The sequence below is a fragment of the Typopeltis vanoorti genome, chromosome 18 (genome assembly GCF_054136105.1).
Source record: "Typopeltis vanoorti isolate ZY-2024b chromosome 18, IOZ_Tvanoo_1.0, whole genome shotgun sequence".
Lineage (NCBI taxonomy): Eukaryota > Metazoa > Arthropoda > Arachnida > Uropygi > Thelyphonidae > Typopeltis > Typopeltis vanoorti.
Window position 1 is genome coordinate 50,194,437 of NC_143566.1, and position 27,331 is coordinate 50,221,767.

A 27,331-nucleotide genomic window follows, 5' to 3' on the forward strand; every position below is an offset into this window, starting at 1 on the left:
AAATTCTGCAAAAATATAAAAATAAGGAAAATGCTACTATAATAATACCTCACAGTATAACAGAAAGATGCTAAATCTTAAAGAAAACCATACCAGATATCAAGTTATGACAGAAATTCTAACATCTTCCAAAGGTGGGGGGGGATCTCTAAATTGATTTTAAACACATACCAAGAAAATTGTACCTATCACTCATATATCCATTTGTGTAAATGTGTATGTGTGTATGTATATATATATATATATATATATATATATATATATATATATATATATATAGGATGTTTCAGGAGGAATAGTAATTATTTTGGTAGGTGATAGTATCAATTATTCTGAGTAAAAAAAAAAAGTTCATATGAACAATTGTCCGAATGTTGATGGATGCAGAGATACAGCTGTTTGAAACCGGCATGTACAACTCTGATGTGTGTGTGCAGCTCTCTGTAGATCAGGTGACCAGCATGCAGCTCAATAAATCAGATGTGACCAAGAAGCAGTTATAACCCGACACAATTTCGTATTACAAGTGTTGTTAAGAGTGCCGCACATCTTTACATGTGCTGAATATGCTGATATTTGTTTACAGTTCTTGTAATGAAAGTGCTGTTGCTGCTTGTAAAGAATGCCATCAACAGTTTCCTAAACACAGAGTGGATTCAAGAGTGTTTACTAGTGTACAACAAACTATGTAAGACGGTACTGTTCCTAGCAGTTATATTTCTTCTGAACATGGAAATGAACAAAATGTGGATGAAGTAGAACACATTCTTCAGTCAGTAGAATGTAGTCTTACTACAAGCACACAAAGAATTTCTGCATGCATCGGTGCTGCACATACAAGAGAATGGCAGACATTACATGAGCAAGACTGTATCCATTTCGCATCACCTTCTCCCAGGAGATGAAGGCAGTTGATTGGAATTTTGTCGGTGAGTAAATGCTAATCACCGATTAATTTCATTAATACTGTTCACCGATGAAGCTATTTTCACTGGTGATGTTATCAACAACACCTATAACTAGCATTGGTCGTCTGATGAAAATCCACATATCACTACTGAAACAAATTTCAAACATCATTTCTCTGTAAATGTGTGGTGTGGTATAATCAACAATCACTTGATTGGCCTGTTCTGTTACCAAATGTCTTACAGGGCCCATTTATCTACAATTTCTGCAAAAGAAACCTCCATTAATATTGGAGAATGTTCTCTTATTTACAAGGATTGATATGTTCTTTCAGCTTGACAGAGATCCAGCACATTATAACCATCAGGTGACATAATATCTGAATAAAACATTCTCTGAATGATGTATCAGCTGTGTTGGTCCCGTTAATTGGCCACCAAGGTCTTCAAGACCACACTCCCTTAGATTTTAGTTTCTGGGGATGGATAAAAAGTGAAGTACAAAGAAAAGGTAAAGACAACAGAAGAATTGCTTGTTCACATTATGGATAATGCTGCTCTCATAAAAAACATCAAGATGACCTCAGAAGAACACGTAGTATTATCACAAGAGTTGCAAAGTGCACTGAGGTTTGCAGCAGAATTTTTTAACATTTGTTATGAAATGTAAATTACAGTATTTGTCAATCAGTTGTGTTTTGTATCATTCAAACAGTCAATAAATACAAACAATAAGTCATTTATCGTTCTTTAATACCTTTCTTAGGTGCCAGTTTCCAGCAGCTGTATCTCAAAATCCATTGGCAATTAGACACATTTATGTGAACTTTTTTACTCAGAATAATCGATACTACCAAAATATTTACTATTCTTCCTGAAACACCCTGTATATACACTGGTGTCCAAAACCAAAGAACGAACACTATTTCTGAAGATTCATCATTATCATCAAATTCCTGATAATACTGATTGAAAAACTCGCACCATTACTAACTTCCTATCTACATTTCTGAATGTAGATAGGAAGTTAGAAGATTACAACCACAAATTCAGATGAATCAGCTTGTGTGGCAATTTGTATAACTGACGATTTCAAGTAGAAAGTGGGTACACATTCATATTTTCAAATCACGCACAAAGGGTCACGTGGTAGCATTCAACAGGATAAAAGGCAAAAGGCTGCGTGTGTTTGAAGGAGCTCTTTTTGTGAAGTAATAAAGTTGCAAACTTGGATGTCTTGTAATGTCTTAGGGAAGAATGACTGGAAAACTTGAAGAAGGCTGCAGAATTACCGATATTGGCAGAGTTTGGAATCTCAGCAGCATTTCGAATGGAATGCATTCCAGATGTTTACAAAGAGGTCATCCTCACTCTATCAGAGAGCGTGAAAACAGATTTTTGGTTATAACAGCAAAAAGTAATCAACGCACTACAGCAGGTCACCTTGTAAGTCAGGCATTTTGCTTAATGGACACACTGAACTATAAGTGCTGGAAAAAGGGAACTATGGCTAGCGAATGATATTACAAAGAAGTTATTCAACATCATGTGCAATTGTTCTGTGGTGCTGTAGGCAAAGAATTTATTTTTATGGATAACAATGTGACATCAGATTGTGCATGAGCAGTGAAGGCACTTCTGGAGACCAAGGATATTATCTGAATCAAGTGGCCAACATGTTTCCCAAATCTCAATGCCATAAAACACGTTTGGGATGCAACAAGGAGATGCATTGCCACTTGAAACCCCCCCCCCAAAAAAAAATAAGCAAGGCCTTATCCTTGCTCTGAAGGACTGGGCAAGTTTGCCTCAAGAACTCCTGAATAACTTGGTGCTAACCGTGATGCGGCATGTGAGAGCTGGATCGCAGTTCCAGGTGGACATATTCCATACTGAAATGTCCCTCCACATAGTTTTCTGTAAGCACTGTACATTAATTCCTTAACTACGTCCTTAGGAAATTTTTAACTTTTGTAATTTAATTTGTACGAAATTTATAACACATGTTTTGTATAATATAATTTATTAGTATATTGGCAATAAATTTGGGCTGTAGCCATGAAAATTTGTTTATATACAGGTAAAAATGTAGTTCATCCTTAGATTTTGGACACCATTGTATATATCGTTCCACCAAAAATTTAAAGAATAATAACCACTCTGTTTAAGTGACCATACCACCTGAGATTAATGTCAAGTTCTTTCCTAATATCCTTGTTTTTAATATGATATTGCCATTGATGCCATCTATTCATGCCCTTAATCTTTCTCAGGACTCTGAAGAAAAGGAATAATAACTACTCTGTCCCATAGTCAATAACAGGAAAGGCCTTCATTTAACAGAATATCTAGTACAAACATTTACTCAATACATAGGACACACATCATGTTAAAAATTCAATGCATTTCAAATTGTTAACTGAAAAATGAAAATCAAATAATGCAATCTGCTAGGAGTCTTGACATCACATTTCTCTTTGTGAATATTCCCACTTAAAGAAATATAAATTTTAATTATGTTAACAAAAAAAAAAAAGTTCCGGCCTGATATGACTTGCACAATGCAATCATGATATTTTGTACTACACTAAAAGTCAACCTCCAAATTTAAGACATGGTGGCTATGAGGCTATCACTACCAATTGCAAACTTTTTCACGAAGAGATATGGAGAAAAGTGCTATAAATGTCCCTATGGCTATGCTATTGCATGTTGGTAGCTAATATATTTAGATATATTAGCTACCAACTCCCAAACACTCTCTTATGCTATTTGCAGAAATCTATACATACAACAAATATCTGAATATTAACTCACATCATGATCCTGCACAAACATATGGGGAAAAAAAAAAAAAAAAATACCGCAGAGCTAGTTATTTATTCAAATCACATACTCCAAAAGAATTTCAATACAGCCTATACAGAACTAAGAATGGGTATAATCCTAAAAAAAATAAATTATTAATCTCCCCGCATCCTCCATCTAATAACAGGCAAACTACCAAGGAGCAATTAGATAACTTTAAATACTATGGGGGGGGGGGGGGCTGAAAGTTCTCATAAACACCTAGAACAAAAATTATATTAAAGCAACTGATATAACCACAAGAAAGAACACATCTTTCTGTGGTTATTATGAAACACCATGTTTCATCAAGTTGTAATAATTAGTTCTTTTTCTTTTAGGATATATAAGACGACATGCCAGAGGTTTTGAAGAAATTTGAAGACACAGAGGTGGAGATCGTCATCAAGTTTTTTGTGCTGTAAGAAAGTTTACAACTGAGATTCACCAAACTTTGTGTGAGACTTTAGAGGACCATGCTCCAGCACATCCAACAGTTGCCAGATGAGTGGCCAAGTTTAAAACTGGGCATTCTGAGACAACGGAAATGAAGTGGGTCCCCAAGCGTTTGAATGCCGACCAAAAGAGAGAACGTGTGCTATCTCACGGGATTCTGGGTAATTTTGAGAACTCAGGTGGAAATTTTTTGGCTTGTATTGTGACTGTTCATGAAACATGGCTTCATCACTATGACCCAGGGACCAAACAACAGTCAGTGGAGTGGAGACACAAAGATTCTCCATGGCCAAAGAAGTTCCAAAACCAAAAGTCAGCAGCGAAGATTCCTGCCATGGTCTCTTGGAATATGGATGGTGTAATCCTTACCAAGTACCCCAAAAAAGGTGAAATTGTTACAGCAGCAGTTTATTCAACAGCTCTGAAGGAATTTAAGGAGATAGTGAAGGGGAAAATGTCATGGAAAACTGAGCAGAGGCATGTTGCTTTTGCAGGTCAACGCACCTGTTCACACTGCTCATGAAACCCAACAGAGAACATGCAACTTGGGCTTTCAATGTCTGCCTCACCCATTCTATTTGTCAGACCTGGTTCCATTTGACTATTTCCTATTCCCAAACTTAAAGGAACGCTTGAAAGGAACAAAATTTTTTTACAGATGAAGTCATATCTGCAGCTGAGTATTGATTTGTGCAACAAGGGAAAGATTTTTTTCTCAGAGGATTGCAAATGATGCAGCAGCATTGTAAGAAGCATATAACACTTCATGGGGAATATGTAGAATAATATGTAAGTTACATGGTTCTACCTAATTCCTTAATGGTGATTATCACAACTTTTCAGCACACCCTCGTATTTCCTTTCTTGAGAAATTTCAGAAAAAAAAATTCAGTTTTTTTTTCAGAATTACTTTATATTAGTTGAAATATCAGTTAATATACTTATAAACTAATATTTGAACTGGCTTGCCTTATCAACTCTCTAAAAGATGAAGCCCACCAATTATCATTACTAGAGTAATCAGGATACATTGCCAATGCAAACTCATTGTGGAGAGTCTAGCAGATTCATCCAAATAATGTAATTATGAATCAATATGAATCAAATGGACTGGCAGATCATTTTCTCAACACCCTATACACAGTAATTTGACGAAAAATTGTTCTCGTAAAAAGACATTACAGAAGTGAAAGGTTATTCTAGGAATCAGCTTATACTATGCTGAACACTCTTAATATGATAAGATTTGGATGTAAAAACAACTGTCATTCTCCATCTAAATCAACAACAGCAATCAGCATCTCTGACTGCATCCAAAGGATATAATCAAAATATTTGCTTGAAATTTTGTGTTTGTATTCAATTCTGTTTATATTTCTTATTATTCTGCCTGAAAATGCCTCAGTTACTTGTTCATCTTCACTCCATTTGAAGCATAGCACCTTGACCATGTATCTCCATCAGATTCTGTTTTGTGTTTCTCTCTTCATCTGAGTCTAGGTCTTTCCAATCTTTCTGAGCTCTTCTTCTACTCCTCTCTACAGCTCATCTTTGGTATGCCTCTCTTTCCTCGCAGATTTCACTTTAATGCTTGTTTAACTTTGTCTTTTTCAAGTGTTCTTAGTACGTGTCCTACGCATCTCCATTTTCTCTGATTGATGTCACACATTGTTTTTTTAGTTTTTTTTTGTTTTTCAGTCTTTTGCCATAATTCTTTATTGGATATATTTTCTGGCCATTTTATTTGTAAAATTTTTTTTAAACATTTATTTACAAAGCTTTCCAGTGTTTTTCTAACTGCTTTTGTTGTTATCCATGTTTCTGATGCATAGAGTAGAAATGATTTAATATTTGTAGTAAATAATCTGATTTTGTTTTTAAACCTATTTCCTCTGAGCTCCACATTTTCCCTAATATGTTAAAAATTCTGTGCTTTCTGCATCTCAGATTTTGTATCTTCTTCTTCTGCCCCTCCCTGTTTATTTATTATTGATCCTAGGTAATTAAAGTTCTCCAATGTTTCTAAAATTTGACCATCCAGTGCTATGTCTTCTTTTTGTTTGTTATTTATTTTCATTATTTTTGTTTTCATTTTTATCATTAATCCAACAGTCAAGGCGTCTTCATTGAGATTTATGTTTTTTTCCTTCACACGTTGTTGGATATAGGCCAGTAAACACATATCTGCAAAATTCAGGTCATGCAGCTGTTCTATTAAATTCCATTGTATTCCTTTGGTGTTTCTCATAACCTAGTCTACAAATATAAGACATATAGCCGGGAAGAGAGAATGTAGTTCTGTCTTCCCAGCTACATGTCTTCTGAAATATAACTCCTGTTTATATTTCAAACTTTTCTGAAAGTTCTCCACTGTGTATGATTTTAATTTTATATTTTTCATATTTCTTTTTTCAACTATGTCGATAATTTTACATGGTATGTAAAAATTAAATTCCATTGTATTTAATTTTATTAGTTCATTTGGTATAGCATCTATACCAGCTGCTTTTCCATTTTTACTTTTTTTTAGTATAAAATTAAAGATGCCAGGAATTTATATTCTTAGTTTAATCCTTTATCCAAGTGTAAGCAAACAAAATTTGTGCCTGAAGTAATTTCAGGACTGAGAAACTTGTATATAGAAGCTAATGACTTCACATCACTTGCCTTAGTATCCCATAATGCAAAATACATATCTTACAGACATGTATAATGCTGTGCATTATGGGAAGGGTCACTACCCGGACTGCTTTTGACCTTTATTGAGGTCTCATCAGTGGGAGCCAGACCCAGAAGTGATACCAATGTTGAAGTAATGCAGAAGTCATATTTTCATATGCAAGTAGCCAAAATGTGTTACACCTCATTATTAAAATAGTCTGGATTAGAGATAGAATGCTGGAAGTTTTTCCACTTGGTTATACTATAAATTAAATGTGACACCTTTTGACAATTGGTATGAAAATCTCTGAACAGTGCTTGGAACATTTTAAGAAGAATAAAACTGGTTTTTTGCATCAATTTATTACTATGGATGACACTTGGATTCACCAACACACATCAGAATCCAAATTAGAGCTATGGAATGTGGGTGAGGAAGAGAAAAGAGGCGATAGAGAAAATAAATATCACTGAGATGCTGACAATGACACCTCCTTACGGAGGAGAATATAATACATTTTTTTAGCTCCCTCTACATCTAATTAAACTGCCAAAGAAGACTCCCTGTTGTAATTCATTCAAAACAGTGGACAGAAGGGTTTACAATGAAATAATTTTTCATTGTAAACAGAAGCCAGTTGTTTAGCGCAAAAGAAGACAAGATCATGGCATCGGTGTTTTGGGATGCTAAAGACATTTTGTTTATTAATTATCTTGAAAAGGGTAAAACAATAACTGGGGAATATTGCTCTGATCTTTTAACCAGACTAGATGAAAAAATTCATGAGAAAAGACCCAGTTTGCAGAAGAAAAAAAATCATCTTTCATCACGACAATGCACCTGCCCACAAAGGTTTTGGCAATGGGAAAATTAAGGGATCTGCACTATGAATTGTTGGAACACCCACCCTATTCTCCTGATTTGGCTCTCTCCAACTTCCATCTCTTCTCAAAACTAAAACTCTTCCTCGCTGGTCAGTGTTTTTCTTTGAATCAAGAGGTGATTACAGATGTAGAGGAGTATTTTGCAGATCTTACTGAGAACCACTACAGGAACAAGATAATGGTGCTGGAACATCGCTGGAATAAATGTGTTAGTCTTAACCACCCAACCGGTCAAGACATATATATGTCCAGGTTACCATGGATGAGAAGTGCATATTAACATTGTAATACCATTGATATCACATTGAAATATATGATGGATACAAAGTGTAGAGGAGTGGTGTATTTTATCCATATTGATGCCGACGTGGTTAAGAGAGATTATGTTGAAAAATAAAAATAATTTTGAAATTATAAATTCATTTTTTCATGGTTAGGCTGATGACTTTTCAGATCACCCACATACAAATGTTGCCCATTCCTGAAATTACTTCAGGTGCAAACTTTGTCTGCTTACACTTGGATAAAGGATAAAACCAAGAATATAATTTCTTGGCATCTTTAATTTATAGTATAACCGAGTAGAAAAACTTCCAACTTTCTTTTAGTGTTTTTTATATTTAACATTTTTTATTTTTTTGGTGTCTATTTTGAATACTTTTAACTTTTCTTTCTGGTATTTGGATTTGCTTTTCAGATTTTTCTCTAATCATTATCTCTTTGAAGTATTCTACCCATCTTTCTATTTTATTTTTATTATTGTTTATTACCTTGTCTGTCTTTAATAATATCTCCTCTTCTTCTCTTGTCTGTCATTGTTCTCGTATCTTTTTTTTTTTTTTAAACACCTTTATTAGCTGCAATGTCTACCTCATTAGGTGCTCAATAAATTCTCTCTTATCTTTTCTTAATTTATTATTATTATTTTTAGTCTGTGCAGTTAGCCTAGTGGCTGTGTGCTTTGCAACCTATGCCTGGGGAAGGAGTATCCTAGGTTCGATTCCAGTCGGTGACGTGAGAAGCTGAAGGATCTTCCTCAGCCAAGTTAGTAGGTCTTGGGCATGGAAAGTAGGGTTTTTTCCCCAGTTTATCCTGGGATTTTTCATCCTGCAAAGCAGGCAAACCAGCCTTGAGAACTCAACACTACGGGACATAGGATCTACTGGGGTGTAGGGCTGACTGCCTTATCCTGTGAATGGTTTGAGGTCTGATGATTAATAAACCCTTTACACTGCAAGGTAAAAGAGGGTATAAAGATGAGATGAGATGTATTAGTTTTTTTTCCCCATTATTTCTTTTCTTTCTTCAATTTTGAGTTTTGTGTGTGAAGATATTATTCTTTTTTTCTTCTATGCACTCCTAATATTTTTTCTGCACTTTCATGGTGCATGTTTTTAATACCTGTCTACAGTTCTTCAATGCTTCCGAATTCTTCATGTTCGTTCTGTCTGGTCTGAGTAAGAATTTCATATCTATTTTTAATCTGTACTGCATATTTTCTTTTAGTTTTCATATTTTTTAGTTTGTTTGTTATACATTCTATTTTTTCCCACTGCTAGATTCTCTATGGTCAATAATCTTATTTTAATTTATCCTATTATTAAAAAATGATCAGTATATGCATATGCTCCTCTCATTGATATCACATTCAAAAGAAATCCTCTCTGTTTTCTTTGTATCATTATATGGTACAAAGAGAGCTCTCCATAAGAGCTTTTGCTACGGGATGTCATTCTCAACAGTTTGTCTTCATTTAGGGTTACTTTTTGGTCAGATTTTTCTGTCCTGGTTTCCAATGCAAAGCACTTTTTTTATGAGGATGGGTTGCTAGCCCTTTGCTCAACTCTCACCTATTTACCTGGTCTTGGGTATGATGTGGCCATATCATGGCCGGATTGCCTCAATTACTATAAGCAAAATATTAGATTAAAATAGTGAATTTTGTTTTATCTGTTGTGCTGCAATAAACCATTAAAAGTATTGCAATAAACCATTAAAAGTATTGCACTAATGCTAATATCTACATTCACAAACATTTATTACTCATGGTGAGATATGAACATCTTGTTGATTGTGATTGGAGAATGGGCATGTTATCCATTTAGCCAATCATGCTGTTAAGAATCTTTATAACTAGGATTGCTATTTAATGTTTACTTGATTTTGAAAAAATTGATATAAAGTGGCAAGGGAGAAATGAAAACACTAACTTTATGGTGTAAATGGAACATACAAAGCAACACAGCTCATACTTGAGGTGCAAATTCAGAATTGAAGAATATATATAGAAAGATGTTTTTTTGTTAAATCAGGTATGAGGTGCAAATTCAAAATTGAAGAATATACAGAAAGATGGTTTGTTGCTAAATCAGGTATGAGGTGCAAATTCAAAATTGAAGAATATACAGAAAGATGGTTTGTTGTTAAATCAGGTATAAGGTGGAGTTATATGCTATCTCTGCTGTTATTCATAAAGTTGATTCTCACTATAACAAACTTGTATATCACAAGAATAGTTTGCTATAGTGAATTTTCTTAATAGTCCTGTACTTATTGGAGCTTCATTCAGGAAGGAAAGTTGTATTAAATGTAATGTTCAAAGAAGAGGAGTTAAGCTTATTTCTTATAAAGATGACATTATTCTCTGAAATAAACTTTCCACAAATTTGTCTAGCAGTAATTATTTAATTTTGGCAAAAGTCTTTGCCAAAATTAAATAATTACTGCTAGACAAATTTGGAATGAGAATCAGCAAACAAAAGACTATACAGCAGGAAAACTGAAAATATCAACTGCATAGTATTCAACTTATACATTTTAGGTATTTTGGCACAATTTTCAGCCAAGACAACAAATTAAATATAGAAATTGATAACTAAGTAAAGAAGGTTGGTATCATCAAAAGCTAGATGAATAAAATATAGAAGTCAGTAATGAGACAAGCATCAAGTTAGCAAGCAGCATACCAGACAGCTTAAACTAGCCTTAATTTATGGATATGAGAATTCAGAAATGAATTTTTTTCTAAAAATTAAGATAGAAAAAAAAAGTGACATCATTATTATAAATGAATGTGCAGATAGAACTAATCTGAGAAGGCACTGTCATCTATATGGAGTAGAGATAAAATATCATCAAATTGAGTGTTATAAGTGAAAGAGCTGGAGACAAAGGCCAAGATATAGTTGATGCAGTTAGGAGTGTTTTAGAACAAACAGATAATCAAATCAGAGAGAGAATGATGAAAAACAGATTAGTCTCTATAAGTTGTTAATAAGAAAGTAGTCAGGAAATATTGTATTGAAATATTCATAATATCTAGTATACTCTTTGAGGGGATTTACAAGAAAATGATTTTTTTTTTAAATAGGGCATTCCTATAAGGAAAAGTTACAAACTATAGCACTTCAGCACAACAGATGGACACTAAGGGTTAGATAATCTGAGAACTTTACCATACACACTAGAAGTGAAAATATAATACCTTTTCAAGCCACTTTTGGTCTCTAATAAGCAGAGTGATGGGCTGACACCAAGAGATGAAAATCATTGACCATTCACATATACACACACATTCACCAATATCCATGCTACAGCACAGCTAGATTCAAATTTAGCTTCCTGTGTCCACCACGGAGTTCTGATTTTTCTATCCTTGTAGACAACCTCATCACATGCCTCTCTGGCTGAATCAATCAAAGTATTCTTCAAGGCTTGCCACTGAATCTCCAAGGTATGGTTCCTGTCCTCAAACTCTTTCATTTTTTCTTGAATAACCTTCGTGTATTTTAGTCTACAGTTCACATCTGAGAGCTGCTCCACTTTTATTCGCTTTAAAACTTTCTTACATGTTATTCTTTTCAATATGGAATTCAATTTTATCTTGCTCAAGACTAAATAGTGATCACTTCCAATTTCAAATCCTCTGTACACTCTGGTGTCCTGCACCCAGGGAGAAAACATCACTATCGCCAATAACATAGTCAATGAGACTTTTCTTATTCCTTGTCTCTTCTCTCAATGTGAATTTGTGCACGTTTTTATGTTGGAACACAGTGTTAGTAATAACCAGTCCATGTCCTGAGCAGAAATCCAACAGGTATTTGCCATTATTATTAGCTTTGCTCTTTTCTCCAAATATTCCCAAAACATTTTTGTATGTCTGACAATCATTTCCTACTCTGCTATTTAGATCCCCAACAAGGACCAACTTTTCCTTTCTCTAAAGCCTCAAAAAATTCCTCCACTTCTACCTTAGTAGAACCTTCTGTGAGACCATAGGTACAAATAAGTCATTGTCCAGTTTCCCGTTCTGATATTTGCCCACATCACTCTACTTGAGATTGCCTGCCATTCAAGAAGATTAGCCTCGTATTTAGTGTTGAATACTATGGCTACTCCTTTCTCTTCCTTGATTGTCATTGCCTGAATATAACATTTTGTATTTATTGCTCAGAATGATCTCACCAGTTTTTGTCTTTTTTGTTTCAGTCACCCCTATTATGTCGACTCGTACTTATCTAATTCCTCAGATAGCTCCATTTCTTTGCCATTCAGGCTTCTTATGTTGATAGTACCAATCTTTAACTCTGATGTTGAGTTGAGGTGTGTTTTCAGATTTGTTCTAGTAACTGACTTTTCACTGTCTGCCCTGGTTCTGGTGAAAACAACTTGGGCCTTGTTTAACTGGGCGATGCCCCACCTGGCATGAAATTTTGTCATGTTGTACCATCATTTTGTATTTATGTTTAAGCCAATAAGAATACAATTTGGTTGGATAAATCTGAAATTGCTAGCCCATCCTCGTTCGTTCAGTATTCAAGTAGATACCTAACGGTGCACCACGAGAAGGTGAGGATTGGACATTAGATCAGAAGCCTGGGCGGTTCTCCACATTCCTTTAAAGGCTATGTAGAACTCTCCTCACAGTTATACAGCTTCGATCCTTAAGCACCCCATATCATTAATTAAATTCCTTTTTTACAGAAAAATACAATAGTCATTATGGCAAAAATATATTTGTATATACATCTAATTAATGACTAGAGTGCACTTTGCAAGCAACAGAACATTTGGATAGTACAAATTAATGAAGCAAAAGAATTTTTATTCTGTCCCAACACACCTCTGCATAGTGAGAATTTTTTTTTTTTTAATAATAATCATCAAAAAGTTAATAGCAAGGCTCAAATTTCTGTATTATTTACAAAAAAAAAAAGAAAAAAAAAAGAGCAACATGAAAAAGTACTACTTGGGAAAACAAGTGGTTTAGCTGGAATTATGGTCAAAACAACTATGGCTACAAAACTAGAATAATGTCTCCCAATTTTGTGTATTATGCAGCCAGTTTATTTTTCGGAAAATGAAAACACTAGATTTTCAATAACAGGGAGGCCTCTGGAAGCCTCAAGTGACATATGAAGGTGATAAACTATCTCCATATGAGACTTCATAATGCATTTTCAGCTATAAAGATATCAAGATTACTCCACCTCACAGGTAAGATTTGAATTGATGTCTTATCAAAGGGAAATAATGCATGTGACCGTGATGTGGAAATACTTGGAAATATTCCAGGAAGAAGGAGAGACAAGTGAAAAGATCCAGCAGTTAGTAACCAAGATGATAACTGGCCTAGGGAATTGTGCATATAAGGACAGACTAAGGGACAGATGGAACAATAAACAAAGGAGAGGAAATATAATAGAAAAATAACAAAAAAAAAAGGGGATCTTACAATATAAAAAGAAGTGATGTTTGGCAAGTGGAGCAGGACTTTGGGTCATTCTTGGAATCATGTAAGGTTCAGGTTCTTCTCATAATATGTTGTGAATGCATGTGAAATAAGTTATTATTAAATGATGTGAATGCATCTTCAGTTAATGTATTCAAAGAAGAATATGATTGATATTTTAGCATGTGTGAAAAAGAGCCTGCTCCCTTGAACTTTCTGGAGAAGCCATAATAATAATCATACTTCAGGAAAGTGACAGAATGGACCAAAACTAAGGAGCTTCCTCTATAAATCAGAACAGTTATGCACAGTATGTGCCAGCACTGTTGGACAAGTGGATAGCACGTGTGCTCTCTAATCTAAATGCTGTGGATTCAGCTTGCATTGTAGGATGTTTATAAACGTTTTTAAGTAGTAAATGATTTTTAACACCTAGTGTAAAACTATCACTTGCATACTTCAGGCTCAAAAAAGTACCATGTTTGGTGTCTAGAGTGGTAGAAACTGGATAATCTAACCCTTAGTCTACAGATGGTACCAGGAGCTGTAAGTTGAGTGTCATAGAAATATAAATAGTTCTATTATTAAATTAATATTTGCCAAATGTATTAACAATAATCTTAATGAAGTAAATTAAAATTTTATTACCTTGGTTTATCTCCATACTGAGCTTTGAATTGTTCCAATGTCTGATCCAATTCTTCTTGAGTAACTAAATAACCTCTATCGTGACATAACTGCAACATAAAGAATTACAGGATGATTACTATAGTGTGCTATTTTGAATCTACACATTCATTTTTTTTTTTTTTTGCATATGATAACTAAATTTAATATATTCTATATACAGAATACATTAAATTTGTTTACTGTATATCTATAACAATATATGTACTGGCGTGGGCTGAGTGGTTAGCATACCCACTCTCCAACCAATAGGCTATGGGGGGGGGGGGTTGATATCCAGTCATAGGCATGGATATTTGTGATCGTTTTAAGGAGAGAGATGAATATCATCATTTGGAGTGAGACCACCACCACCACCCTGCTCATTAGGGGCCTGAAGTGGCTTAAAAAAGTTCCATGTTTGTTCTCTAGAACAGGATTCTGGACTGTTGGAAGTTTTTTTCCCACTTGGTTAGACTATAATAAATTTAGTTTAATCCTTTATCCAAGTGTAAGCAAACAAAGTTTGCGCCTGAAGTATCTTCAGTACTGAGGCAACTCATAAGGCATACTAAGAGAAGGAGTGATGAGAGCGTGGTCCAACTTTACCACGAGTTGCCTCAGTCCTGAAGATACTCCAGGCGCAAACTTTGTTTGCTTACACTTGGATAAAGGATTAAACTAAATTTATTATAGGATTCTGGACTATTTAAAATAAATAAATAAATACAAAATACATTATAATATAAAATTGAAAAAAATAGAAAAAACATATCCTCTATAACTATAATAAACCTATAATACATTTTGTACCCATAGTAGCAAATGCATTATAGGCTTGCAAATAACCTTTTATGGATGGGAACAACAACAAAAAAAAAAAATATATATATATATATATATTTTTTTTTTTCATGCTTTTTATATACTGATTGAGATCCGAGAATTAGAATAAATAATGAAATTTATTAAAATACGCAACATGTTTCATTGGGGTGGCCGACTTCTTAAGGCGTGATAGAACATACAAAGTCAATATAAAACACAATGTAAAGAAACATTGAGTCACTATAAAATCATAAATTATAAAATCGACTATAAACTACAATTATTTTGAACTGGAGCTACAGTCAGTATTAAAGTTCTATTGCTAGAAACCTGTGCGCATGTGATTTCACGAGTGCGCCAGTATCCGACAGCAGAGCTAAAAGAGTCAGGCAAATTATAGCTGAGGTTACTGTTTAAATGAAGAGGGTCCATGACAATCTCTTTAGACTCGATTATGTGGCATTCTATCTCGTCGTGGCATACGTGCAGGTTTGAAGTTGTTGTCCAGTTTATCTCATGTTGGCGGCATTCATTATTTGTGTTAACTGAAAACAGGTCATGGCTTGAGAGGGCACTAGCTCTAGTTCTTTTGTAAGCAATGTCTCTTTGGTGTTCCTCGAGACGTAGGAGGATGGACTTTTCTGTTTGGCCATAGTATGGTTTCCCGCAGTCACATGTGATTTTGTACATACCTGGGAACTGTAGATGGTTGTGAGCTTGTTTGTGATTGCTTAAACTTGATCTTAGTTAAGGAAGAGTAGAGAAACACGTTTTTATGTTAAACTTTCTTAAAATTCTACTCAGTTTCTTAGAAAGCATGCTGATGTATGACAAGGAGATAAAGCCTTTTAAGTCGTCCTGTATTTCTGTGTTGTTTTGTTGATGGTCATCCTGCGTTACTACATTGTTTTGTTGATGGTGGTATAGTTGTTTATTGATACTTTCTGAAGAGTAGCCATTGTTTTTGAAGGTCTTTTTAAGATGTTATAGCTCATTTTTTAGTTCCTCTTCATCTGACAGTACAGATCTAGCACACTGCGCTAGAGTTGAGATGATAACCATCTTCTGTGCCGGATAGTGATGTGAGGACACATGCAGGTATCTGTCTGTGTGTGTATGTTTTCTAAAGATAAAGATTTTTATGGACTCAGGTGTTTTAGTAAGTTTAACGTCCAGGAAACATAGAGATCCATTTTCTTCCATCTCCATGGTTAATTTGATGTCTTGATGGAAGTTGTTTAAGTGATTGAGAAAAGTGTGAAGATTCTCAATACCGTGTTCCCAGATGAGGAAAATGTCATCCACATATCTAAGCCAAATTTTTGGCTTAAAAGTAGAAGAGGAGATTGCCTTTTGTTCAAAGTCTTCAAAAAAGATATTGGAGAGAGGGGGCTGCCCATTGCTAATCCTTTATCCTGTTTGTAAAGTTTACCTTCAAATTCACCTGATATTGACTTTTTGTGTAGCAGTACTGAAACACATCCATCACATTAAATTGTTATTAAACTTCTTTTATGTTTTTAATTCTTTCTTTATTATTAATCGTTTTACGTTTCGTGTGCTTGTACTGCAAATGTACAATAACAATATATCTATCTATATAAAAATATAATGTGGCATGTCAAATGTGTATGTAATGTATATATCTAATAAAAAAATATAAATAATATAAAAACATATATCTACTCTATAATATAAAAAAAATGATAAGCTTTTTTTGTAATATTTTTTGTCAAGTTATTTGAAATGTTTTGAAACTCGGGGCAACCCTGAGTGTCAAGTCTTCAAAATTCGAGTCATCAGAATTCAAGGAGAACAGGCCTACCAGTCTGGAACTCAGGGGGGGGTTGGGCATCGTATGCACCGGGGGGGGGGGGGGGGGGGGGGGGGGGGGGGACCCGTCGAGTCTTCAAAATTCGAGTCATCTGAATTCAAAGAGAACCGGCTTACCAGTCCGGAACTTGGGGGGGGGGGGGCATATGCACCAGGGGGAAGAATTCCCCCCCCCCCCTCCATCCTTTCGAGTCTTCAAAATTCAAGTCATCAGAATTCAAGAAGAACTGGGCTACCAGTCCGGAACTGGGGGGGGGGGGGCTGCTGTAGGCAGTAGATTTTTACCTAAGAAGATAAAAATCTACTTAAGTCTTAAAACATTTTAAATTTGTTTCATTATTTCACGGCCCTCGAGGGGGCCGCGGTACAGCAGCACACTGGCAAGTTTATTAACAGTGACACGACATGCAGATGCAATATCATTTTATTCAACTTTTTTTGTTAGTGAAGAATGTGTACTGGTAATAACCATTAATAACCATAAAAGTGTTGTATGTATATATGTATGTGTGTGTGCACTCAAGTAAACAGTAACCTACTGTTCATTCAACTGTTAACCAACCCTTGCAATATCAACCAACTGGAGTTAAACCATTTAATTGTACTTCGATTATCAAAACTTGCCATTCTTATTATTAAAAGGTTGGATAAACGGTGTAGATTACTATACATCAGCGCTTCTCAAACTGTGGGCTGTGGCCCCCTTGGGGGCCGTAGGTTTCGTTGAGGGGGGGGGGGTCATGAAATAATGAAAACAAATTTAAAATTTTTTAAGACTAAGTAGATTTTTATCTTAAAAGAAATGTATTTAATTTTTATTTATTATTTCTTTTTTGTTTTTGTTATATTTTAATGGAAAAAAATCGCACATTGGTGCGGGTTCACAAATTTGCTTCCTGCATATTTCGTCGCTTAATGAATATTAGTAAATATATGCTTATTCATATAAGTTTCATTTCAAAGGAGAAATCTAAGAATTGCAGTTTCAAATATTTCACCTGATATTGACTTTTTGTGTAGCAGTATTGAAACACATCAGCTAAAAAAAAAACACATCCATGAAACACATCCATCACATTAATTTGTTATTAAACTTCTTTTATGTTTTTAATTCTTTCTTTATTACTAATCATTTTACGTTTCATGTGCTTGTACTGCAAATGTACAATAACAATATATCTATCTATATAAAAATATAATGTGCCATGTCAAATGTGTATGTAAGATGCTAAAAATGAAATATGTGCATTTGATTTTTGCAATATTTGCTGTGTATGTTTTGTATTGAATATAAATACAATAAATATTATAATAATATATGTCGAAAATATATGCCTCGAAAAATAATCTATTACAATTATTTTTCGATGGGGGGGGGGGGCTCCCCGTGAAATATTTTAATTTTTTCCAAAGAGGGCCCTAGAATCCAGAAGTTTGGGAAGCGCTGTTGTACATATATACACATATATTGTCAATTTTACAAGTTTTCCATATGTATCCTGGAGATACATATGGAAAAGAGGGAGGAGTACAGGATACTATGACAGTATTACACAATTAAGTTTATGTTATTAATAGCTAACCATCACGCAACAGTTTTCTTCCAAATTAATCAGATATTTTTCAAGTCTTCAATGTCAGATTTTTCACTTCAGTTTATGGCATGATCCTAGATCTGGGTTTGCCCCAGGGTAACATTTTTGCTAACATTTTAATCCCATCCCATCATGTTTAAGTGATCACATTCCTGAGATGGGCTCTGCTTATACATTTCTGAAGATGCTTCCTATCTTCATTTTTAATACGATTCTGTCACTAATAACCATCTATTAATTTTAATTTTAGAATAATTTCCATAAGTTTAGAATGGATACCTGCTGATTTTGGTTGATTTTTTATTGCATATAAATTTATTCAAATAACTCCTCACAATTCTATCATAAATTTGCATCTTCACTGAAAATTACATCTAAGCAACCATTTAAATAAATTATAATTACATCATAATTTATTTATTTTTAATAAATAAATAATGGTTGCATAATTTATTTATTTTAATAAATAAATTATGTGGGAAGGTTTCAGTATTGAGACCACATTATAAATAGAGAGTTTAATAAAAATAAGCAATTAAAACCCAACAAGTTTCATAAGTTGTAAGACTTACATCATCAGGGGCACTGATACATAAAAGTTTTACACAACAAAAATCTATTAACCCTTTCTTTTATGCTTACACGGTGATCAGAATACATTATAGAAAATTATGGAGACAACTACTGTGTCAGAGCAAAATTTTAGTTTAATATAAACTAAAATGAACACTTGACATTTCGACCTTCATATCAAGGTCATCTTGAGCATACACATATATATAGAGAAACAAGCTGCTTTACAATCTACATGGTTTGATGTAGTTACTGACCAATGGTTACAACAATTATTGCCCTGACCTCTGGTGAAAAAAAAAACCCTTTACTACATCAAAGCTAGTCCTATTATTATCTGTTGGGTTAAAAAATTAAATTAGGTTGGTATAGAAATTAGTATAGAAGCAGATGTACTACGTTGCAATTAAAAAAACTTTTCAAATTTAAATAAAGTTGAAGTATACAGAAACAAACATTATTTTCCATCTTACTATAAGTTTTGTTTCATTTTGAAAAATAAAAATTTATTTTATGGTTTATTATTGTTTATATTTTGAATTACATATATATGGGGCACCAAAATCTTTTAAGTGCTGAGGGAGACAGCAGTAGAATTCTCATTAATGGACAGCATGGTTTACATTTTGCAAAGGCTTTCGATATTGTCACATGACAAACTTGTAGTTAAACTGAAACAGATGGGGTTGGATAGTAGACTAGTGCACTGGATTGGAGATTGGCTGTCTGATCAATATCAATAGGTTGGGTATGGGGAAGTTACTTTTCCAGAAGAGGAACATCACTAGTGGCATCCCTCATGGGTGTTTTGGGGACCATTGTTGTTTAATTTATATGTAAATGACACTGGAAAGGGCTTATATGGTGATATCCAGTTGTTTGCAGATGATGGAAAGTTGAGGAGAGTTATGACAAGTAGAGCAGATGTTGCAGCTTTGCAAGAGGACATAAACTGACTTTCTGAATGGGTGAGTGTGTGTGTGTGGCGATTCAGTTTAATGTTGCAAAGTGTAAGGTTTGAAAATCTGACACGCAAAGATGGAATGCAGAGTATAGGATTGGTGGGAATATTTTAGAGGAGGTGGAGGAGATGAAAGATTCGGGAATTATGGCGGATACACACTTGAAATTTCGTGGACATTTTGTTAAAATTGTAAAGACAACACAGTGGCTTACAGGAATGATGCAGTGAACACTGACATGAAGAAGTAAGGATGTTTTGTTGTACAAGACTTTGATCACGCTGAATATGAATTACTGTGCACACATTTGTCGAAAAGTTTTCAAAAGGATGATGAAATGTTGGAGAGGGTTCAGAGATGATTATTATTATTATTACGGGTATCTCCATGGAGTCAGTAGACTCATCGCGGGAGACCCAAACTAGCAAAACAATATCTGTCATATCTCTTCTTGAATTCATTTACAGACGAAGAGCTCACAACTAAGTCAGGCAATGAATTCCACTCATTCACCACCCTCCAGGCAAAAAACCTTGTTCTGACACCTTTGTTAACCACACTCTTCTTTAATTTCCACAGATGACCTCTTGTTCTTCCATCACTATCACACAGCTGAAACATTTCCCCTGCATCAATCCTATAAAAACCTTTTAGTAATTTGAATGTTTCTATCATATCCCCTCTTCTTCGCCTATCAACCAATCTCTGCAATCCACAAGCTCTCAATCTATCAATGTAGGGAGCATTTTTTATATCACTCACCAACTTGGTCACTCTTCTCTGAACCCTCTCCACAGCCTCCTCATCTCCAAGGAATCCAGGTGACCAGACCTGAGCACAGTAATCCAAATGTGGAAGTATCAATGCTTTATAAAGGGGAATAATAACCTCTTTATCTCTGGATGTCAGTGTGTTCCTCAACAACCAAGTAATCCTATGTGCAATCTTGGACACCTTAGCAATGTGTCCTCTGAACTTCATCTCCCTATCTACCAATACCCCTAAGCCCCTAGCCTCATCAATCTCTTGGAGTACCTTTCCATCGATGTAGTACACAGCTGGTAATCTTTTAATCCCAAAATGCATGACTTTACACTTTTCCACATTGAACTGACATCCATTTTCTTTTGCCCATTTCACCAGCTTATTTAAATCCTCCTGCAAACTTTCAACATCAGCTTGATTTTTTATTGCACTACACAACTTTGCATCATCAGCAAACAACTGAATATCTCCCTTTAAGCCATTTCCTATATCATTTATATACAAATTAAACAACATTGGCCCAAGCACAGAGCCCTGAGGCACACCACTGGTCACCTGCCTCATTCTGGACTCTGCTCCTCCATACACCACCTTATGGTATCTCTCCCTGAGCCATTCTCCTATCCATATCACCAATTTAATATCCATTCCCATCTGCTCCAATTTGCGTAACAGTGTTCCATGGGGTATCCTGTCAAAAGCCTTAGCAAAATCCAGAAGTACCACTGTGTAGCCAGTTCCTTTGTCCAACTCAGATGTTATTCTATTATGAATAGTTAATAGATTGCTAAGGCAGGATCTACCTTTAACAAAACCATGTTGGCCTCTATAGAGTATCATATCCTGATCCACCCATTCTTGAATTTTGTCTTTAACCAACTTTTCCAATACTTTTACCACTACTCCTGAGATGGTGATTGGTCTGTAATTCAATACCGCAGTTTTAGAGCCACCCTTATGCAAAGGAACCACTTTGCCTAACTTCCACTCCCTAGGGACCATACCAGAGTTCAAACTTAAGTTAAATATCCAGGTGAGAGGGGTTGACAATTCATTTGCACATTCACGCAACACCCGAGCTGATATTCCATCTAAGCCTACCGCAGTGTTTGCATTTAAGTTTTGCAATATATTTAATACCTCTGATTCTTTAGCTTCAATTCTCACATTAGGTATTGCTGTAGGTATAGAGATATCCTCACTTGGGTGATAGACTTTTGAAAAGTGATCACTCAGTAACTCGACTATTACATCTGATTTTGTCACCTCAATACCATCAGCACCCACTAAGGTTATCCTTCCGAAGTCATTCTTCCTCTTACTTGTCACATAGCGGAAGAACTCTTTGGGATTACCCTTGATCTCTTTGGCTAAGGTCTTCTCATAATCTGATTTAGCTTTTCTTACTATGCTGGTAACCTTCCTAGCTTGAGCCTTGTACTGCTCATGGGTGTCCTGATCGCCTTTCTCCTTGTAAATTCTCCATAACATTTTCTTTTTTTGCAGTTCAAGCTTGATACTACTGCTCATCCATCTAATGCCTGCCTTGTTTGACCTCCTAACCATGGGGACACAATCTGATATTGCTTTCCTCAGATACCTGCTGATTTTATCCCAAGCACTGCTAACATCTTTCCCTTGCAGTATGTTCTGCCATGGGATGGCAGATGATTGACTAAGTTGGTTTCTGATCTCTGGAATGCGAGGATAGATTGAGTATGCAAATTACAGAACTAACGGATAGAAGGAAGAGGGGAAACATGATCAAGACATATAATTTGGTAAGGGGTAAGTACCAGATTAGCATGGATAAGATTTTTCATAGGATAACTGGAGATGGGGGGGGGGGGGAAACAGGAGGCCATCACCAGAAGCTGTATAAGGCGGGTGTGAGGAAAGGAATTTTTGAATGGAGAGTGGTAGATGATTGAAATGAATTGCCTGAGAGTGTAGTGAGTCAGAGGCATAGCTAGGGGGGGGGCACTTTGAACCTTTTTGAACTTTTGTAGTTAATTCTAAAATACAGTCTCGAGAACTCATTTCCAAATATTGTAATACTACTGCGAATTTTCCTCACAATTGCTGTAAACGTTGCTAGTTGTGAGAGAAATTTTCCTAAATTAAAACTGATTAAGAATTACCTACATTATTATGAAATAGACTTCGCCAATGTCATCGACGGTTTTACTAACAGAAAAGCAAGAAAAATAACATTTTAGAATGTTGGAATTAAAGTTTTACTTCAAAAATAAACATAGTGCTTTAATTTATTTCCCTATACGTGATGTTGACTTTTGTATATTTTTGATGTGTTTTGACTACACCACTGTAGTGAGTGCAATGACAGTGAACGCATTAAGTCGAGGTACGATGAGCTGTACATGTGAGAGCGGAGGGTCCCACGATGAGTCTCTTGACTCCATAGAGGCCTGCTAATAATAATAATAATATCACGCATTTTTAAATTTCAATCCATCTGAACTTAACCGAAAAAGAATGATGCGCACTCAATTAACTATGAAATATTTTATTCTTACTTGCATGATAGTTTTCCGAATCCTCCACAACTTATATGTCTCTGCTTCATCATCCATTATGCTCTAAACAATTACGATATAATTATAATTATCACCAAGATGACAAGTACAAAGTAACGCAATCGAACAATCAAGCTCACACATCAAATACACAACCACGATGTCGTGTTTATGCTCCTCAGAGTCGACACCTGGTGATAAGAAATGTAATAAGGACACACAAATAATTCACATTGTATTAGAATAGTTTATTCTAATTAATAATCGAGTCAATAATTACTAAAACATCCGAAAACGTGTTCCTATGAACTACTCTCTTGATAATATAAAGAAATAATTAAGTCTGCTGTAAGCTAACTTAATTTCAATAACTTAGACCAAATATATGGAACTCTCATTAGATTTGATTTCATCAAGGAACAGAATCCAGCTTTAGTTTTTAGTTGTTACTTATTATTGTAATTCACCTATATAGAGTCCTAGAACTCTTCGCAGAATGTGTATCAACACTCAATCCTCCTCCAAAAACGTATTTTTGTTGCTTAATTGTATATGTTCTCTAGCCAGATCGTCTGTTTTTCCGGAAAATGACCCAGATTTTTGGATGAAAAACTCTATTACTTGAATTTCAAATGAAAGGACCATGTACATAATCTTCGCATCATAACAACCGTAGAACCAATGTTTTCCAGATAACGTCTATTCCAATCGAAGGTAGCTTATCACATCGCTCTTAGAACACACTAGTGAGGAGATTAGCTGAAACTGTTACTACTACCATTATTTTCATTGCTACTAGAGACTTTCAGAGAGCCAACGATACCCTCATCGAGGGATGTCATAGATCACCCATGTCGGACACAATTTTAAGCTCATTCAGTAACTCATTTCTTAACAGGCAAACTTTTTCATTCACTCACTCACTCACTGTTCTGTGGGAGAAAATCTAGCTGTCATCCACTTTCTTGATTGCACACAAATTTAACTTCTAAAGATGCCTCGCTATCCTCTACCCCGCCATCCATATAATAAAGAAATTCATTAGTCGATAATCTATAACCCTTTTCAGAAGTTTATATGACCTAAGTTTGTTCTGTTTACAGTGGCTCAAACCACATACTCTTAAAAGTACGCTCAATAAAATTTTGTAAAGTACAAAACTTTATGCTTATTAACACTGAATGGACAGCTGTCGATATTTGCTCACTATCTCAGGTTATTCAAATCACAATGTAAATGCTCTATATTAGTAACATATTTGATTGCCTTGGCTATCTTTGCATTTTCAGCAAAGAATTGAAGATCTGTCAGTACCTTCCCAATACCATTAATGTATAGATTAAACAAAACAACAATGGTACAAGCACTGATTCCCTAGGCACACTACGGATAACCTTAAATCTGGTATACCATATATTATTTTCTGTTACCGATCTGTCAGTCACCCACTTATTCAAATCAATGGTTATAGTCATTATTACTTGTCAAACAGGCATAATTGTGGTCCTAAGACAATCTGTCAGGACCGAGATAGCCGTTGCTGTCTCAAAAGGCTTGTTTGGTCAGTTGCTGCATACAGAACTTTCTGTATACAGTAATTAACCAAAGCATTTAATGAAGGCTGTTTCTTATTCATGTCATACTAAACTATGGATTATGGAAGAGGATCGGTATTTGCAGTAGCATAGCCATACGAAAACTACTGATTTCTGCGAGGAAAGGGAAAGTTCTTTTGCAGTGCTGTAAGGAACAGCGAGAATGGATACTGAAAAAAAGGAATGTGGTCCGACCAGTCATGGGAAACCCTGTTCTGCACCGACATTAAACAGAGAACTTGGTAAGAGTGCCTTAAAATAATGAACCTAGCTTGCCTAAACACAAATCAAGATTCTAGAGGTGGTGTCGTAATTTTGGGAATGCTCTGTTGGTAAGGAATGGTTCACTGATATTACCGGAAGGTATTTCCATAATTAACTTACCATCTTCACTAAAAATTGTGCGTAAGTAGCTGATATGATTCACTTGTTCTATAGGTTAAATAAAATTTATTCAACTGTTATCTCCCCAATAGAATGGAAAAAAGCAATTGTGATTCATATCTTTGAAAAAGATAATCGAGATGACACTAAAAACTATGGAGGTATCAGTATACTAAAGTCCTGTTGTAAAATATATAGCAGAATCTTAAATAGCAAACTAATGAAATATTCCGAAAACCTTATTTTATAAGTACAGAATAGATTTAGAAAAGGACGATCATATACAGACCCGGCCTTTTGCCTAAAATTAATAATAGAGAAAAGAAGAGAATACAATTTAGAAACACATATTGCATTTATTGACTTTGAAAAAGCCAACAATTACAAATGATAATTACAAATTCTGAGGATAATTTACAGAAAGCTATTTTAGATCTAAATGAGATAGCCAAAGATTATGGTATGAAAATATCAACAGAAAAATCAAAAACTATGGCCTTTAAAGAACAAGATCCAGCAAGAACGAAAATAGTAATAGATAACAAGATTTTAGAACAGGTGAATTCATTCAACTACCTAGGATGCATGATCACATATAAAAATGAAAAAGATATAAACGTAAGCATTGCAAAATATTTAAAAATAACAGGTGTAATTAACTCTATATTTAAACCAAACCTAGTTCAAAAACAAACCAGACTAAAACATCATTTGGTTAGGGAAGGAATCCACCGTGAGATGCGGTGATTAATACCCTTGGAGGGGAATGGATTTTTTAGCGCCTCTGTAGCGCAATTGGAATAGGCCTAAGTTCGATTCTCGTCGCGACGGGAGGAATCTTTATCTGCACGATTTCAATCGAAGGTGAATTAGCCAATCTCATACGGAGGTAGCAGGGTTTTTTTCTCCCGGAAACTCGGGTTTTTTCATCACGCATACAGATAAATCGGCCCTTTAGAACACACGCAATTTACAGACAAAAAATACTAGTTGTGGTGGCTGGTAGATGGCGATGATGGAGATGATTCGTAGTAGAGGTTCGGTGTAGTGGTTGAGACAACTGTAGGTGTTCTCCCGCGATAAGTCTTCGGACGCCTTGGAGGTGTCAGGAATAAAAAAATTAAAAAAAAAGTATACAATGCATTAGCCCTACCAGTCTTAATGTATGGAAGCGAAATCTGGACAATAAAACAAAAAGACAAAGATTAACAAAAGCAGAAATGAAGTTTATGAGAAAAACTGCAAAGTATACCCTATTTGATCACAAAAGAAGTGAAGAAATTATGAAAGAATTAAACCAAGAACCAGTAACAGAAATAAATTAAAAAATATAAACATAAATGGAAGAGCCTGTGTAGCTCAGTGGATGTGGCGTGAATGAGTGCTGCTAAGTGGATGAGTGCTGCTAAGCCTTACCAGTGCGGGCACGCTGCCCTTAACGTACCGTCTGCTTTCATACAGCATGTCGTCGATCGCGGAAAAATCTTCACTTGCTAATACAAGCTCACCTATTAAGGCTGCTAGCTTTCAACAACTACCGGAAGGAAATGTTTCATCTGGCAATACCTCTTCAAGTACCAAGGCTACTGGATCTCTGAAGGATACATCCCCAGTCTCTACAGTAACAAATCTACATAACACAATGGAACAGGCATCAGCGACCATCTTTCAGTCACCTGCTGCCAGTACAACGAACGATTTCAATTCAGATGTTCTCTCATCGTTGAATCTCCCAGATGAACGAGATTGGAGCAAGGCCTGCATCCTAAAGTGTGATCCTTCTGGCGCCCCATATACAGAACTGGATATCATCGAAAGTTTGAAAGGCAAGGTAAGAGGTTCCGATGTATGGCACCTTGGCTCCTTAAAGTTCAGTTATGTTTTCATAATTTCATTTAAACATGTTTCTTTGAAAGAAAAATTTGCTAAATTAAAATCGCTTAATGTTAATAACCGTACATGTGAAATTATCCCCATTGTGAGATCTAGAAAATTAGATATTTTAATTCATTGGTTGCCCCCCCAAATATCTAATAGATTAGTTGGCATGCACTTTGAATCATTTGGTAAAATAGAATGTATTGAAAATGTATCCAATATAA

At 35.1% G+C, this 27,331-nt stretch overlaps 1 protein-coding gene across 2 annotated transcripts in view; it reads right to left on the minus strand.

The window, feature by feature from the left end:
* Polr2E (DNA-directed RNA polymerases I, II, and III subunit Rpb5) overlaps nt 1-23,416 on the minus strand; it is a 128,069-nt gene extending 104,653 nt beyond the window's left edge. For both annotated transcript variants that reach the window (XM_090408393.1, XM_090408394.1), the window contains exons 1-2: nt 23,251-23,416; nt 14,140-14,228 (exon numbers count right to left, since the gene is read on the minus strand). In XM_090408393.1, the coding sequence (XP_090264519.1) occupies nt 14,140-14,228; nt 23,251-23,307 (146 nt within the window). In that variant the 5' untranslated portion in view covers nt 23,308-23,416. The remainder of the gene's footprint in view (nt 1-14,139; nt 14,229-23,250) is intronic.
* Between the last annotated feature and the right edge of the window lie 3,915 nt (nt 23,417-27,331).